Source organism: Octopus bimaculoides, chromosome 9 (assembly GCF_046866305.1).
Source record: "Octopus bimaculoides isolate indiv1 chromosome 9, ASM4686630v1, whole genome shotgun sequence".
NCBI classification, from domain to species: domain Eukaryota; kingdom Metazoa; phylum Mollusca; class Cephalopoda; order Octopoda; family Octopodidae; genus Octopus; species Octopus bimaculoides.
Window position 1 is genome coordinate 71975357 of NC_142936.1, and position 12530 is coordinate 71987886.

Sequence of the window (12530 nt, forward strand, 5' to 3'; positions counted from 1 at the left end):
GATAGGATGAGTGTATTTTTTTTTTTTGAACCAATAGAGAGACAATGATGAGTAAAGGAAGTGGTGGGAGTCACAGACAGAACAAATATCAACAAGTGGACTAATTACAACACTAAAATGTAATACAAGATATGAAAACCTTGAAAGAAACATATGCTGAAAAGAAGAAATCTTTAGAAGAAAAATCGAGAGTATTTAATTCATCTGACTTCTGCTAAGGAAGACCATTTTACTGGCTTTCATTGCGTAATTCCTTTTTGAAAATAGACATGGAAATTAATTGGAAGAATTATTTGAATTAGGCTCAGAGTTAAAATCCAAGAGAGAATCAATTTCCGAAGGATGGATTCCTGAAACAGATATGACCAAAATTTCCTTTATTGCTCTGTGTAAGTTTTTAAATTCTTCTCAAAGAGTGCTTTTGGACCCAAAATGGGTTAATCCCGCCCACTTGCTTCTTAATAGCTTGAAGAATAAAGTTGTAAAACACAGCCATTAGTTGATGAAAATCTCTTTAACTGTTCTGTATAAATGTAATTCTTCTTTAAAAAACAGCTTTTGGACCCAAAGTGTTTTTTTTCTCTCCCTTCTAAAATAGCTTGAAGAATAAAGCTATACAACACTGCCATTGATAAAGGCTTTTAAGAAAAAGATGGATGAATGAAAAAAAAATGTCTGTATTGAGGACATGCAGCACAATGAAGGGGATAAGGAGGTTAGATAGGAACTGTATGCACTATATTACAACAATGAGAGGAAATTATGCTAAACTAGTACACTATGAGCACACAAAAATGAATACATACTTGTTTCTTCAATAACACATGATATATTTTATTTATCTTTTCATATAAGATAAAGAAAATAAAGAAAAAAATAGCTTGGACCACTAGGATTTTTTTACAGAGACTGAAAAAACATCAAAAGCGACTGAAAAAATACCTAATGCTTCAAGCTTTTTTTTTTTTGTGGTTTTTACAAGATAGCTTTCAGCCTACCCTACAGTATTTTTCTGTCTTTGCTTTCAAATGAAATTATTCTTGCCAAGATAAATCACTAGTAATCTCTTAAAATTCCTTAGATTAATATATGAAATAAATAAAAAGCATGCTGTATTCCAACCAACATGTGAGCTTTCATTTGTTGTCAGTTTTTACAGGTATTTTCTGTGAATGCTTAGAATTAAATACATTTTCCTTGTCTGTGAGTGTTAGGTCACTGTATAATCTACTTAGGCTATATCAAGTTCATTTCCCCAGCTAAATGGAATTCATACATGCAGTTAATAAAGTGATGCTGGTAAGTTTTATCATGTTAGTTTTGACATAACTATGAAAAGGTTCACCTGACATAGAAACTAGTCAATCTTTAGTTTTAGAAGATATAGCTATCTGTGGGACTGATAATTAGACCAAAACAATCAAGGAGAATATAAAACTAGACTTGGATATCCCAAGTAAAGTGAAAAGACTATGTTAAATGCTGAAAAGTTGCTTATTAAATGTCCTTGTTAATAATTTCTCTTTTTGATTGAACTGCTTCGGAGAGAGAGAGAGAGAGAGAGAGAGAAGACCCCCTTTAGTCATGAATGACCATCGGATTGCACTTAGAAAGTTCCCCTTCGAGGTACAAGTCTGGGCAAGGTTGTTTATGGAAGACCAGTAGTCATCCATGTATGCCAGCCTCTCCTCTCCATGCCATTGATGTTATTCAAGAGAAAGGCAAAGGCTGATACAGCTTGGCACCAGTGACGCCACAACTCATTTCTACAGCTGAGTGAATTAGAGCAATGTAAAATAAAGTGTCTTGCTCAAGAACACAGCACACAGTCCAGTCCAGGAATCAAACTCATTCCCTCATGATTATGAGCACAACGTTCTAAACATGGACAATTTTGAAATGAATTTTCAAGTTGAAATTACTTTCGAATATATTCTAATATCAATATTGAAGCCTGAGACAGAATTACAAGCTGCATTCAAAGACATGTTCAATGACTGAAGAAATATAATAAGATTCAAAAGACTCTTTCTGGAAAAGCTGTTAATCCCCCCACCTGCTGACTTCAGCAAGAGGGACAACAGCAATAACATTTAATCTAATTAACAAGCGACCAAAGAGGATTAAAAAAAAAAGGTCAGAGATTAGTTTATCTTATCCTCAATGAAGACCACAGTGAAAGAAATTATTTTTAATAACAGTGAACACTTAATTATAAGTGAGGAATTAGGATTGTTGGATTATCAGATAAAGCAGATTATATAGTTTATGTTGACCAATGAAGATAGGAAAATATGTTGTGCCATGGATACCATATGTGACTTGTTTTCAAGTCTCTCATCAAAGCATCATGGACATGTGATGGATATGCGTAGCTACTGGTGTAAAAAAAGTCACAATTTAAAAGCTTTGTAATTGATATGGAATGGACTAAAATGTTGTCTTGGAGAGATTTGTCTTATCTACAGAAATTAGAGTTCAACATCAGGTGCAATGGACCTGGTAGTTCATGAAAAAAATTGGCTTAGATAAATAAGCTTAACTCCTCTCTAGTTAACCAAAATGGTCAAATGAAATAAAGTTATCACACAAACATTATAGTCTTTTGTGGTTAATATTAGAGAAGGGAGTTCAGAAAGAAAGTTATTCAAATCTCTAGAACTGACTAACTTCCTGTAAATAAATGAAATAAAAGCAAGAGAGGAAACCAAGCAGGTGAATGTATAGGTAATTTATGATAATATCTGAAGCTGCAGCAAGAGATATTGATGATACATAAGAATAAAGAGGGGTTATTTTATTGCTTAACATCAAAATGTCAAGTAATAGTTCAATAAATAAATAAATAAGTAAAAATAAAAATGCTTTCCTCAAGTAGGCTATCAGGTTTTGGTTTAACAAATTTATATTTTATATATATGTGTGTATGTGTGTGTGTGTGTGTGTGTGTGTGTGTGTGTGAAATGTTATAAGAATTTAGGAACTTTGAGTGAACATGAAATAATTTGTTTTTAACAACTGAATTCTAAGTACAAAAGCTATAAATAATAGCATGTAAATATTAGGTTAAAAAACCATTTCGATAGAAAATGGTCAAAGGTTCTTTCTTTTCTTTTTTGTTAACCCAATATATACATTTCTTTTATTTTATTCTTTTACTCGTTCCAGTCATTAGACTACAGCTATGCTGGGGCACCATCTTGAAGTTTTAGTAAAACGAATTGACCCCAGTACTTATTATTGTTCAATTTGATACATATTCCTTTGCCAAGATTCTAAGTTATCAGTTGTCAAGCGGAGGTGGAGACAAATACAGACACAAACAAACACACACATGATGGGCTTCTTTCAGTCTTCAACTATCAAATCCAGTCACAAGGCTTTGGTCAACCTGAGACTATAGTAGAAGACAGTTGACTAAGGTTCCACACAGTGAGACTGAACCCAAAGCCATGTGGTTGGGAAACAAGCTTCTTACCACACAGCCATGCCATACTATTATTCATAGCTTTTCTACTTTGAATTCAACTGTTAAAAAAAATGAATTCTGACTATGTATATATAATTATTGTTAACTGTTAGTAAAGATGTAAATGGAATTCATGCTTTGTTATTGTTAGTGAGACAAGTGTGGTAGAAATAATGACATATACAATTACTACTGAAATTCTTTAACTAGTGGAAAGGGAATCTTTCTTGTATCATAGGCTTGTTTAGGTGAGACTATCTATTAAGAGTAGAACAGAGCACAGAGTTCTGCTTTGCAGGCAGTTTCGAATCAGGATAAAGTATGAGTCTGCAATGCATCAGCATGCATAGTTGGGAATGGTGAAGAGCTGCTGACCAGAGGCTATTTGCAATCAGCAAAATGGTTTACAGTGCTTACTTGTTCAGCAGTAAGGTTCTCCTCAGAAATGTCCTCTGTTTTCTCCTTAAATTTGAAGAAAATTTAACAAGCTAGGTTTAGAGAATATGAATCTAGAAATGAAAACAATATCATGTGCATGCACATATAATGGAATCTGTTCATTGCGATCGCTTTGGGGAAGAATCCTTTTAGATAACAACAAGCCAGCTGATAACATAAAACAGAGGATATGACAATACTCCCGAGTGTGTTTGGGACTCACTAACTTAGATAATAACCATTTGATAACACTATTTATGATTATAATAAGCAGCTTCTACTATATGCAGGTGTGTGTATATATATATATATTGTGTTTGTTTTTATGTCAAGTTATATGCAAAAACAATTTAACATTAAACTGAAATATTACTCAATACTTTTTAATAGAGTACCATATTTATCATATTTTTTCAAGTTTGGACTTGCTTGCCTTTGTCAGACAAAGGTGGGCAAGCCAAATCTTTGAAATCACAGTTAACCTTTTTCTATTTAAATCACACACGACAGAAGTAAATAGACACCCCTTAAACATCATTTTATGTTTATTCTAACTTGTAAAGCTTTATGTTCGTTATTAATTGACATTTCTACGTTTCAGGTTCTACATGTGACTGTTTAATTATGTCATGTACAAGAGAAGCCTTGGAACTGTCTGAATTTCAAAGAGGCTGTATTGTGGGTCATTCTGAAGGTGGACACAGCATAAAATTGCAGAAAACCTTGGGATACTACTTTCTACAGTTCAGCTCTGATCTAGCAAAATCCATAATGAAAAATGGATTCCAGCTGTGAGCATCACACTGATTTTGTATTTTTGTCTTTTTGCAACAGTGTATCTAGGATCACTGGCAAACAGTTATTTAGTCATAAACCAGCTCTGACTGAGCAAACCTATGATGGAAACAGTTTCTATCATGACCATCTTACCTTTATATAGTTAAGGTGTGTGGCTAAGAGGTTCAGGTATTCAGCTCAGGCTTGTAAAGTCCTGAGTTCAATACTTAGCGGTGCTTTGTGACCTTGAGCAAGACACTTTATTTAACACTGCTCCACTCCACTCCACTCCAATCAGTGGGCAAAAATTGAGTAATACCTGTATTTCAAAGAGCTGGCCTTGTTACACTTTGTGTCAAGCTGAATCTCCAAGAATTACATTAAGGGAATGCATACCTGTGGAGTGCTCAGCCACTTAACTGGAACATTTGTCCTTGTAACTGATGGAGTGCCAGTTTTCATATATATATATATATATATATATATATATATATATATATATATATATTAGGTACAGTGTATGTAGGACCATATGAACACCAAGAAGTGCAGTCTATCACATACAAATAAAACTAATTCAGAATAGAGGTCACTCTTCATGCTTACATGAAACAACCTCTCTAGTACCACTAGCATGTTGCATGTGGGCAGCACACATTGTAAAGCAGCTAGCAATAAGAAGAGTGTTCAGCTATTGAAGCCAAGCTAAAGACAGAACAAGAATGAGATGTTGATTAAGCTGAACCATATTGCAGGTTTCCTCTGTAGAAGGGCAGTAACTTCAAATAAGAATTCACATGAACTGTAATAACCCATCCCAAGCCACAAGACAAACTAGCATGAAAAACAAATGTAAAATGGATGAGGATATACATATATATATATATATATATATATATAAGCTCATATATGTGTGTGTGCATGTGTAAATGTAATGTTCTATCATTTGAAAGTTGTTGTTAAAGCAGATAACAACAAAAAAAAACAGGCAAAATAAAAAAAAAAATAGAAAGCATTTGGCTAAGCATTATCAGAACATTTACAAATGAACCCCATCCTCCCACCATCTCACTGTGACATCTAAAATAAAACAGGTGTTTTACTCAACAGACCAACAATAACAACAAAAATATACTGCAGCGTTCATAACAATAATTAAAATAATTAAATAAAAAAAATAAAAAAACGCAAAAGATTCTAAGCCAGTATAGGTTAGAATGAACTTCAGCTAGCTTTCATTTATTTGGTTTTTATTTAAATGTTTAGCTTAGATTTAAAGTCTTATACACTTCTGTCTTGAGTAACAAAATAATACTAAGTAATAATAATACTAATAATAATAATCCTTTCTATTATAGTTTCAAGGTTTGCAATTTTGAGGGAGGGGGTGAGTTGATTACATTGACTCTACTGTTCAATTGCTACTTTTATCTCATCAACCCCAAAAGGATGAAAAGCAAAGTTGACCTTGGCAGCAATGGAACTCAGAATGTGAAGAGCTGGAAGAAATGCTGTTAAGCATTTTGTTGGTGTTTGTAGAACTTGGTCTAACTAGAATTAGATAAATATGACATTTCATGGATATATTTTTTATTCAATTGCTGCTTCATGCAACTTTGATTATTTAATTCAAGCTTGACCAAGCTGTTTGTATGTCAGCAAACATATCCTTCACTGTTTTACTATGCTAAATATGATTTTACTTGACTACAATAATATATACATACATACATACATATACAGGGTGTAATGGGTAAATTGACAGCATTTTATATTTTTAATTTTGCACATGTGTATTGTTTGTTTGTGATTTTGTCAACTACACAGTATAGTAGGGCTGGTTGGGCACCATCTGTGAGAAGAACAGCACCATGACATAATTCACTCTGACAGAAATTTGGAAATGGCATGCTGTACTGCTTGACATTCATGCTGGAAGCTCCAATATGAATATTTCAGAGTGTTTGGGTGTCAATCTGAGGACATGTACCGAGAGTGATAAAAATCAAATATCCAGTCAACATCATGGTGTTTGCAGTGATCACTAGTGATGGCGACATTATGCCTACAGTCATCGTCCCACATGGCCTCAGACTCAACATGGAGGCCTACATCAAGTGCCTGAAGGAGGTAGGGCTGCCCTGGGTCAAGAAGGTGGATGCTGGAAGACCCTATGTCTGGCAAGAGGACTCTGCACCATGCCACACAAGCAGGAGAACCCAGTCATGGCTGTCAGACAATTTCTGCAACCATATCAACACTAACATCTGGCCACTTAACTCCCCTGACTGCAACCCCCTTGATTATTATGTGTGGGGCACAGTTAAGCGAGAGACCAACAAAACTCTTTGTAACACCAAAGATGAATTGAAGGCAAGGATTATGGCAGCATTCACCAACTTAAACAAGGAGACCATCCAGAAAAGTTGCAGGAGATTCTAAAGTTGTCTGGAGGCCATGGTTGAAGTAAATGGTGATTTTATTGAATAAATTTACTCTTTAGTATTTCAAGATATTTTTATGTAATTTTGGTAAATATATCTGTTAAAATGAGATGCTAGTGTTATTTTCATTTTTGCATAATTTAGATGACAGTTTATTCACCGCATCCTGTATATATATGTATGATCTGCAAAACAATTTAATATCATATAAGAAACTCAAGGGTTTATGAAACAGTTAACAAGAGAAGACCTTTTATGATATTCCGAAAAGAAAAATGATCCTTCATTACTATGTCTTATATAAACAACTACAGATCAACAAAAGATATCATCCCTTACTACTACAGGGTCTGTCAGACATTAAGCAAATGCAGAACCTTTCTTGCATGAACTATATTAAAATGAAATTTGAATTTGAAATTTCAGTGTTGTTATATTCGGGAGGAGTCTTGATTGATAAGGCCTATAAACACATTCACTAGCCGTTTGTCTATATTTCCCTTCTCTTTCTTTTCCAAAACACCCCTCACCCCAAATATTTTTCATTATACCAATCTATAGCTTTCTTAATGATTGTACATTTTGTTTTCTAAATGTTTGGTTCCAAGTTTTAAGTATAAAAAAAAGAGAAAAAAATTTGCATGTTTTCACAATAGTAAAAAAAAAAGTGAAATATAGACTAACAACAACCAGTGATTATGTTTTTAGATTTTATCAATTACTACTCTTCCTAAATATAACAATATTAGTTTTAACACAAGGTTTCTGACCGAAATTATTGCAAAGCAAATTCAAAATTGCAATTTCTATTTTCTCCCTTTCTCTTCTAAGCATTGGAGTCATCTACCAATCTTTAATTCTGAAACTATTTGAGTATTTCAGATTTCAATAAGGATACCATTTACTCTTCTTAAGACAAGTAATTCCTAAAGCAATTGAAGGTATGCTTAGATAAGATCCTTTATTATGTCGGTCTTGAGCCATAGCTTTGTAAAGAGAAAAATAAAAAAGAGTACAGTGAAATGAATTGACACCTCCACCTCCCAGTATATATCTTGTGCTAGCCTTAGAATGATGAAAGATAAAGAAGGAATAAGTAGGGGGCTAGTGAGACTCGATTTTGGAGTGGAGAAGTGGATGGACAAAACCAAACACTAAAGAAGGCATTTAATGTGACACCCTAATTCTGTAAAAAAAAAAAAAAATTGGTGTAATGTAATGATGATAATGAGTAAATGAAATATAGGGGTAAACAAGTAAATAACAAATAAAACAACAAATAATAATAAAAATAAACAATGAAAAATGAAATTAATTAAACAGGAGTAGGAAAATAAATAACAATAATAAAGAGTTATTCAAAATGTATGTTTTAGACAATGTTAACTAGAGACCATGCAAAACACCTTGGATGCATTGTAGGAAAACTGCATATGTTAAATCAGATTCATACTCATATACTATCACACACGCACAAACATACACACATATATGCATGTGTAATGATTGCAGTGAAAAAAACAAAAACAAAATGAAAAACTCTTTGAAAGCATGCACACATCCACCCAGGAATATACAGAGATGCATGCTCTCAGTCATACAGTAATATGGAGAGATAGATAGATAGATAGACAGACAGATAGATAGATAGATAGATAGATAGACACATACATAGAGAGAGAGAGAGAGAGAGAGAGAGAGAGAGAGAGAGAGAGAGAGAGAGAGAGAGGGAGAGAGAGAGAGAGAGAAAGAGGGAGAGAGAGAGAGGGAGACAGAGAGAGAGAGAGAGAGAGAGTATGTATGATGTAAGGGAGTAAGTAGATAGAACTGTTCATGAGAAAATAGTGAAAGAATGAGATGGAGTAAGAGAGAAATATATATAGGTAGGTAGACAGAGAGAGAGAGAGAGAGAGAGAGAGAGAGAGAGAGAGAAAGAGAGAGAGAGAGGTAAAGGAACAGAGGGAGAAAGAGAGAAAGAGAAAGAAAGAGTGAGTGAGATAGAGAGGAACAGAAGAGCCATGCGTGACTGTGTACTCCCAACTGCACAGCAGCTAACTGGGAGATCGGTCAGTGTGGCAGTGAGTACTGACGTGCTTTCAACAGTGGAATCTCCATACCTGTCTCAGGTGGAGGAATGGTGGAGTAGTTGATCTCAAAAACAGGGCATCCTGTGAAGTGAAGCCGGAGTCTTGGGATGAAACGCTTGTTAGACGGACAGAGCCAGGCAGAGGAAGCTGCTGTGTGTAATAAAAAAAAACATAATGGACATGCTAAAAAAAAAATGAATGAATGAAAGAAAGAAAGAAAGACCACCCACAGAAAAAAAAAAGAAAAGAAAAAAACTGAAGGCAATGAGAGGGGAAGGAAAAAAAATGTTGGTGGGGCAGAGTGCAGGATGAAAGCTAATGATCTCAGAGGTTCTCATTCTGGTGATGGTAGCAATAGCATGAGAAGAAATGCTTAGGTACAGCATCGTTCAGAAGAAATAGGTGTGCGTGATGATTCCACAACTGCTCTGTGGTGGAAAGATGCAGTATTCTTTGGAACTAAGCTATAATGGCATGTTAAGTAAATGGAGGGACGAAAAAAAAAATGATATTGAGAAAAATGATGAGCATTAAGGAGTAACTCATTTAACAAATTAATAAAAGAATGAAAGATGGGGGTTGGATTAGAGGGAAAAGTAAAATTCAAAGACGTGTTTAAAGTTAAAAATGATTTATTAAAATCAAAAAAAAAAAAAAGAAAAGAAAAAAAGAAAAGAAAAAAAAAGGGGAAAAAATGCATGCAATAATTAACTAAAATTTTTATATAACACACACACACAAAAAAAAAATAAAAAGATTAATTAAGTAACTCATCAATGAAAGATTCAGAACAATGTTGCATTAGTTAGGTTAGCATTTAAGGAGTTATGTTAGTAAAGAAGCATGGTTCTGAATTAAATTATTAGAAGCATGCTAATGTTACAGTTACAAATGAAGGATTAGGATAAATGATATGAAAATTCATCCTAGGTTTATAAAAATAAATATTTTCTTTAAAAGAAAAAAAAAAAAGGGACAAGATTTAACCTCCCCCAAATTTAAAATTGTTGTAATTTTGTATTCAACTATCTTATTCAACTAAATTATTCATTAGCTAGATCGCATGTCACCAAGTCTCTCAAAAGAAAATATAAGAAACATTTATATGGAAAATAATTTTAGGGAAGCAATAACTGTGGAAGACAGATTAATAACCATTGAAAAGCACACAAAACCTGAACATCACTTAATTATTATTTTGGTGTCAAAAGTGATTAATCAAAGTCAACATTTTTTAGGAACTGTGTCAGTGACCAGGTCACAGTCTGTGTGATGGAAATTTTTGCACTGAATAATAAATAAGCAAAGTTAATAGTGTTTGTGTTTTTTTCAATGGCTAAAATAAGTCATTCATGCTGTTATTGCTTAGGTTTCAAAACAGTCTCAAGATCAAATCACTTGCCAGACAAGGACAATTTTGAAATTTTAGAGAAAAGATGGAACTAAAAAATGGAGTCAGAAGAAGGTGTAACATGGCAGACAAAAACATTATGACAGATTTGAAGAATATCTATCACAATATTTTCTACTCAGAGCAGAAATAATTAACTGATAGAATTCAAATTTCTAAGATTATGGTAAGCTGATAAGATGAAGTACTCTCAAGAACTTAGGTCATTTTAGAATATAACTTTTCAAAAATCTGAAAGAGACAAAAAAAAAAAAATTTTTTTCAAACAAATAATGGTAATTTTAACTTTCCATCTTCAAAATTTTCCTAGAAAATTATTTTAAGACAAATTCTTAAAAAGAAAAAAGAAAGAAAGAAAAAACTCCTCAAAAACTCACTTCATTCTCAGTTTATTTGTAGGGAATATAAATCAAAAACAAACCTCAAATCTTTTGATTTTGTAACTTATTAGAATTTAGAAGTTTTTAGATATCAAATTCTAATGAAGAACAATCCTTTAAGAACAATCAGCAAGTTTTGGCATAACGGAAGCAAAATATAAACCGCTTTCCACCCTCATATATATATATATATATATATATATATATATATATATATATATATATATATATATATATATATATAACGTCGACCATGCTGCTATATTTCATGTTGAGAACAATTTAGGTTTTAATAGACACAAGATGTGATCTATTTCTAATGCATTAATTGTCCACGTTAGTGGTCGACGTTATTTTTTAAAATGTACCTTAATCCCCTGAGATTGCAGATAATATTTCTGAATCTCTTTGATTCTTTAGATGTGCTGGCCTACTGATAATTAATCGATATTAATTAATATATGACTAATTACCAGATTTTATAATATATATATATATATATATATATATATATATATATATATATATACATGTGTGTGTGTGTGTGTGTGTGTACACATACAGAAAATATATTTGTTCTGATGACAGATTTTCAAAAAACAATTTTAATTAAGTCTCTAGATTAACTACATTTAAGCTATTTCACACTAAAGGTGTTAAGAAGAAAAAAAAAAGAAAAAAAAAAGAAAATGGAATAGTCCTTTACAAATGATTAGCATTTCTTCATTTGTTTTGAGGAAAATTTTGGTTGTGCTACTTTGCAAATCTTGTGTAAACAAGATTAATATTTCAATTCTTTAATTAGATCTATCATATAGAAAAATATCAATAATAGTTAGCTTAGCATCTAATGAAATTTAATTAAAAATGTGTGAAATAAGTTCTGAAAAGCTTATACAAATTGTAGATATAACCATTTATAACAGAATATCAGTTTCTGTTTCAAAACAGCATCACTAATTAAAAAAGAAAAGGAAAAAAAAAATCTAAAATGGATTGGAAGGAAATTAAAATTTGCAATTTATTCTATAACTGACTTTAAAAGTAAATTATCACAATATTTTGTATTCAGAGTAATGGAATATATTTTCTCTCAAATTTCACTAGTGAAGTTCATGTTTTAAATAGAGAAACCACAGTTTATTTTCCAAGATATTGCTGTGTGTGTGTGTGTGTGCAAAGATTGGCAAAGAAAGTATGAAGCCATCAGGTAACTTAAAATGAAAAAATAGAAGCATATATATATATATATATATATATATATATATATATATAGGTAGATAAAGATAGATAAAAAGGGAGAAAGATATAGATAAATAGAGGTGTGTGTGTGTGTGTATGTATATATATATATATCGTTTAACGTCCGCTTTCCATGCTAGCATGGGTTGGACAAGATATATATATATACATATATACACACACACATACATACTGATATGGAGAGAAATATATATATGTATGTATGTATGTATGTATATATATACAGATAACAGGAAGTAAGGATATCTCGCCAACTTTTGA

General features: G+C 32.4%; 1 protein-coding gene across 2 annotated transcripts in view; it reads right to left on the reverse strand.

The window, feature by feature from the left end:
* The window catches only part of LOC106883643 (uncharacterized), a 307035-nt gene that overhangs the window by 72830 nt on the left and 221675 nt on the right, over nucleotides 1-12530 (reverse strand). Inside the window, exons 10-11 of one of the 2 annotated variants that reach the window (XM_089357700.1) lie at nucleotides 9246-9365; nucleotides 3887-3931 (exon numbers count right to left, since the gene is read on the reverse strand). In XM_089357700.1, the coding sequence (XP_089213826.1) occupies nucleotides 3887-3931; nucleotides 9246-9365 (165 nt within the window). The remainder of the gene's footprint in view (nucleotides 1-3886; nucleotides 3932-9245; nucleotides 9366-12530) is intronic. The other variant, XM_089357701.1, reaches the window with a different exon arrangement.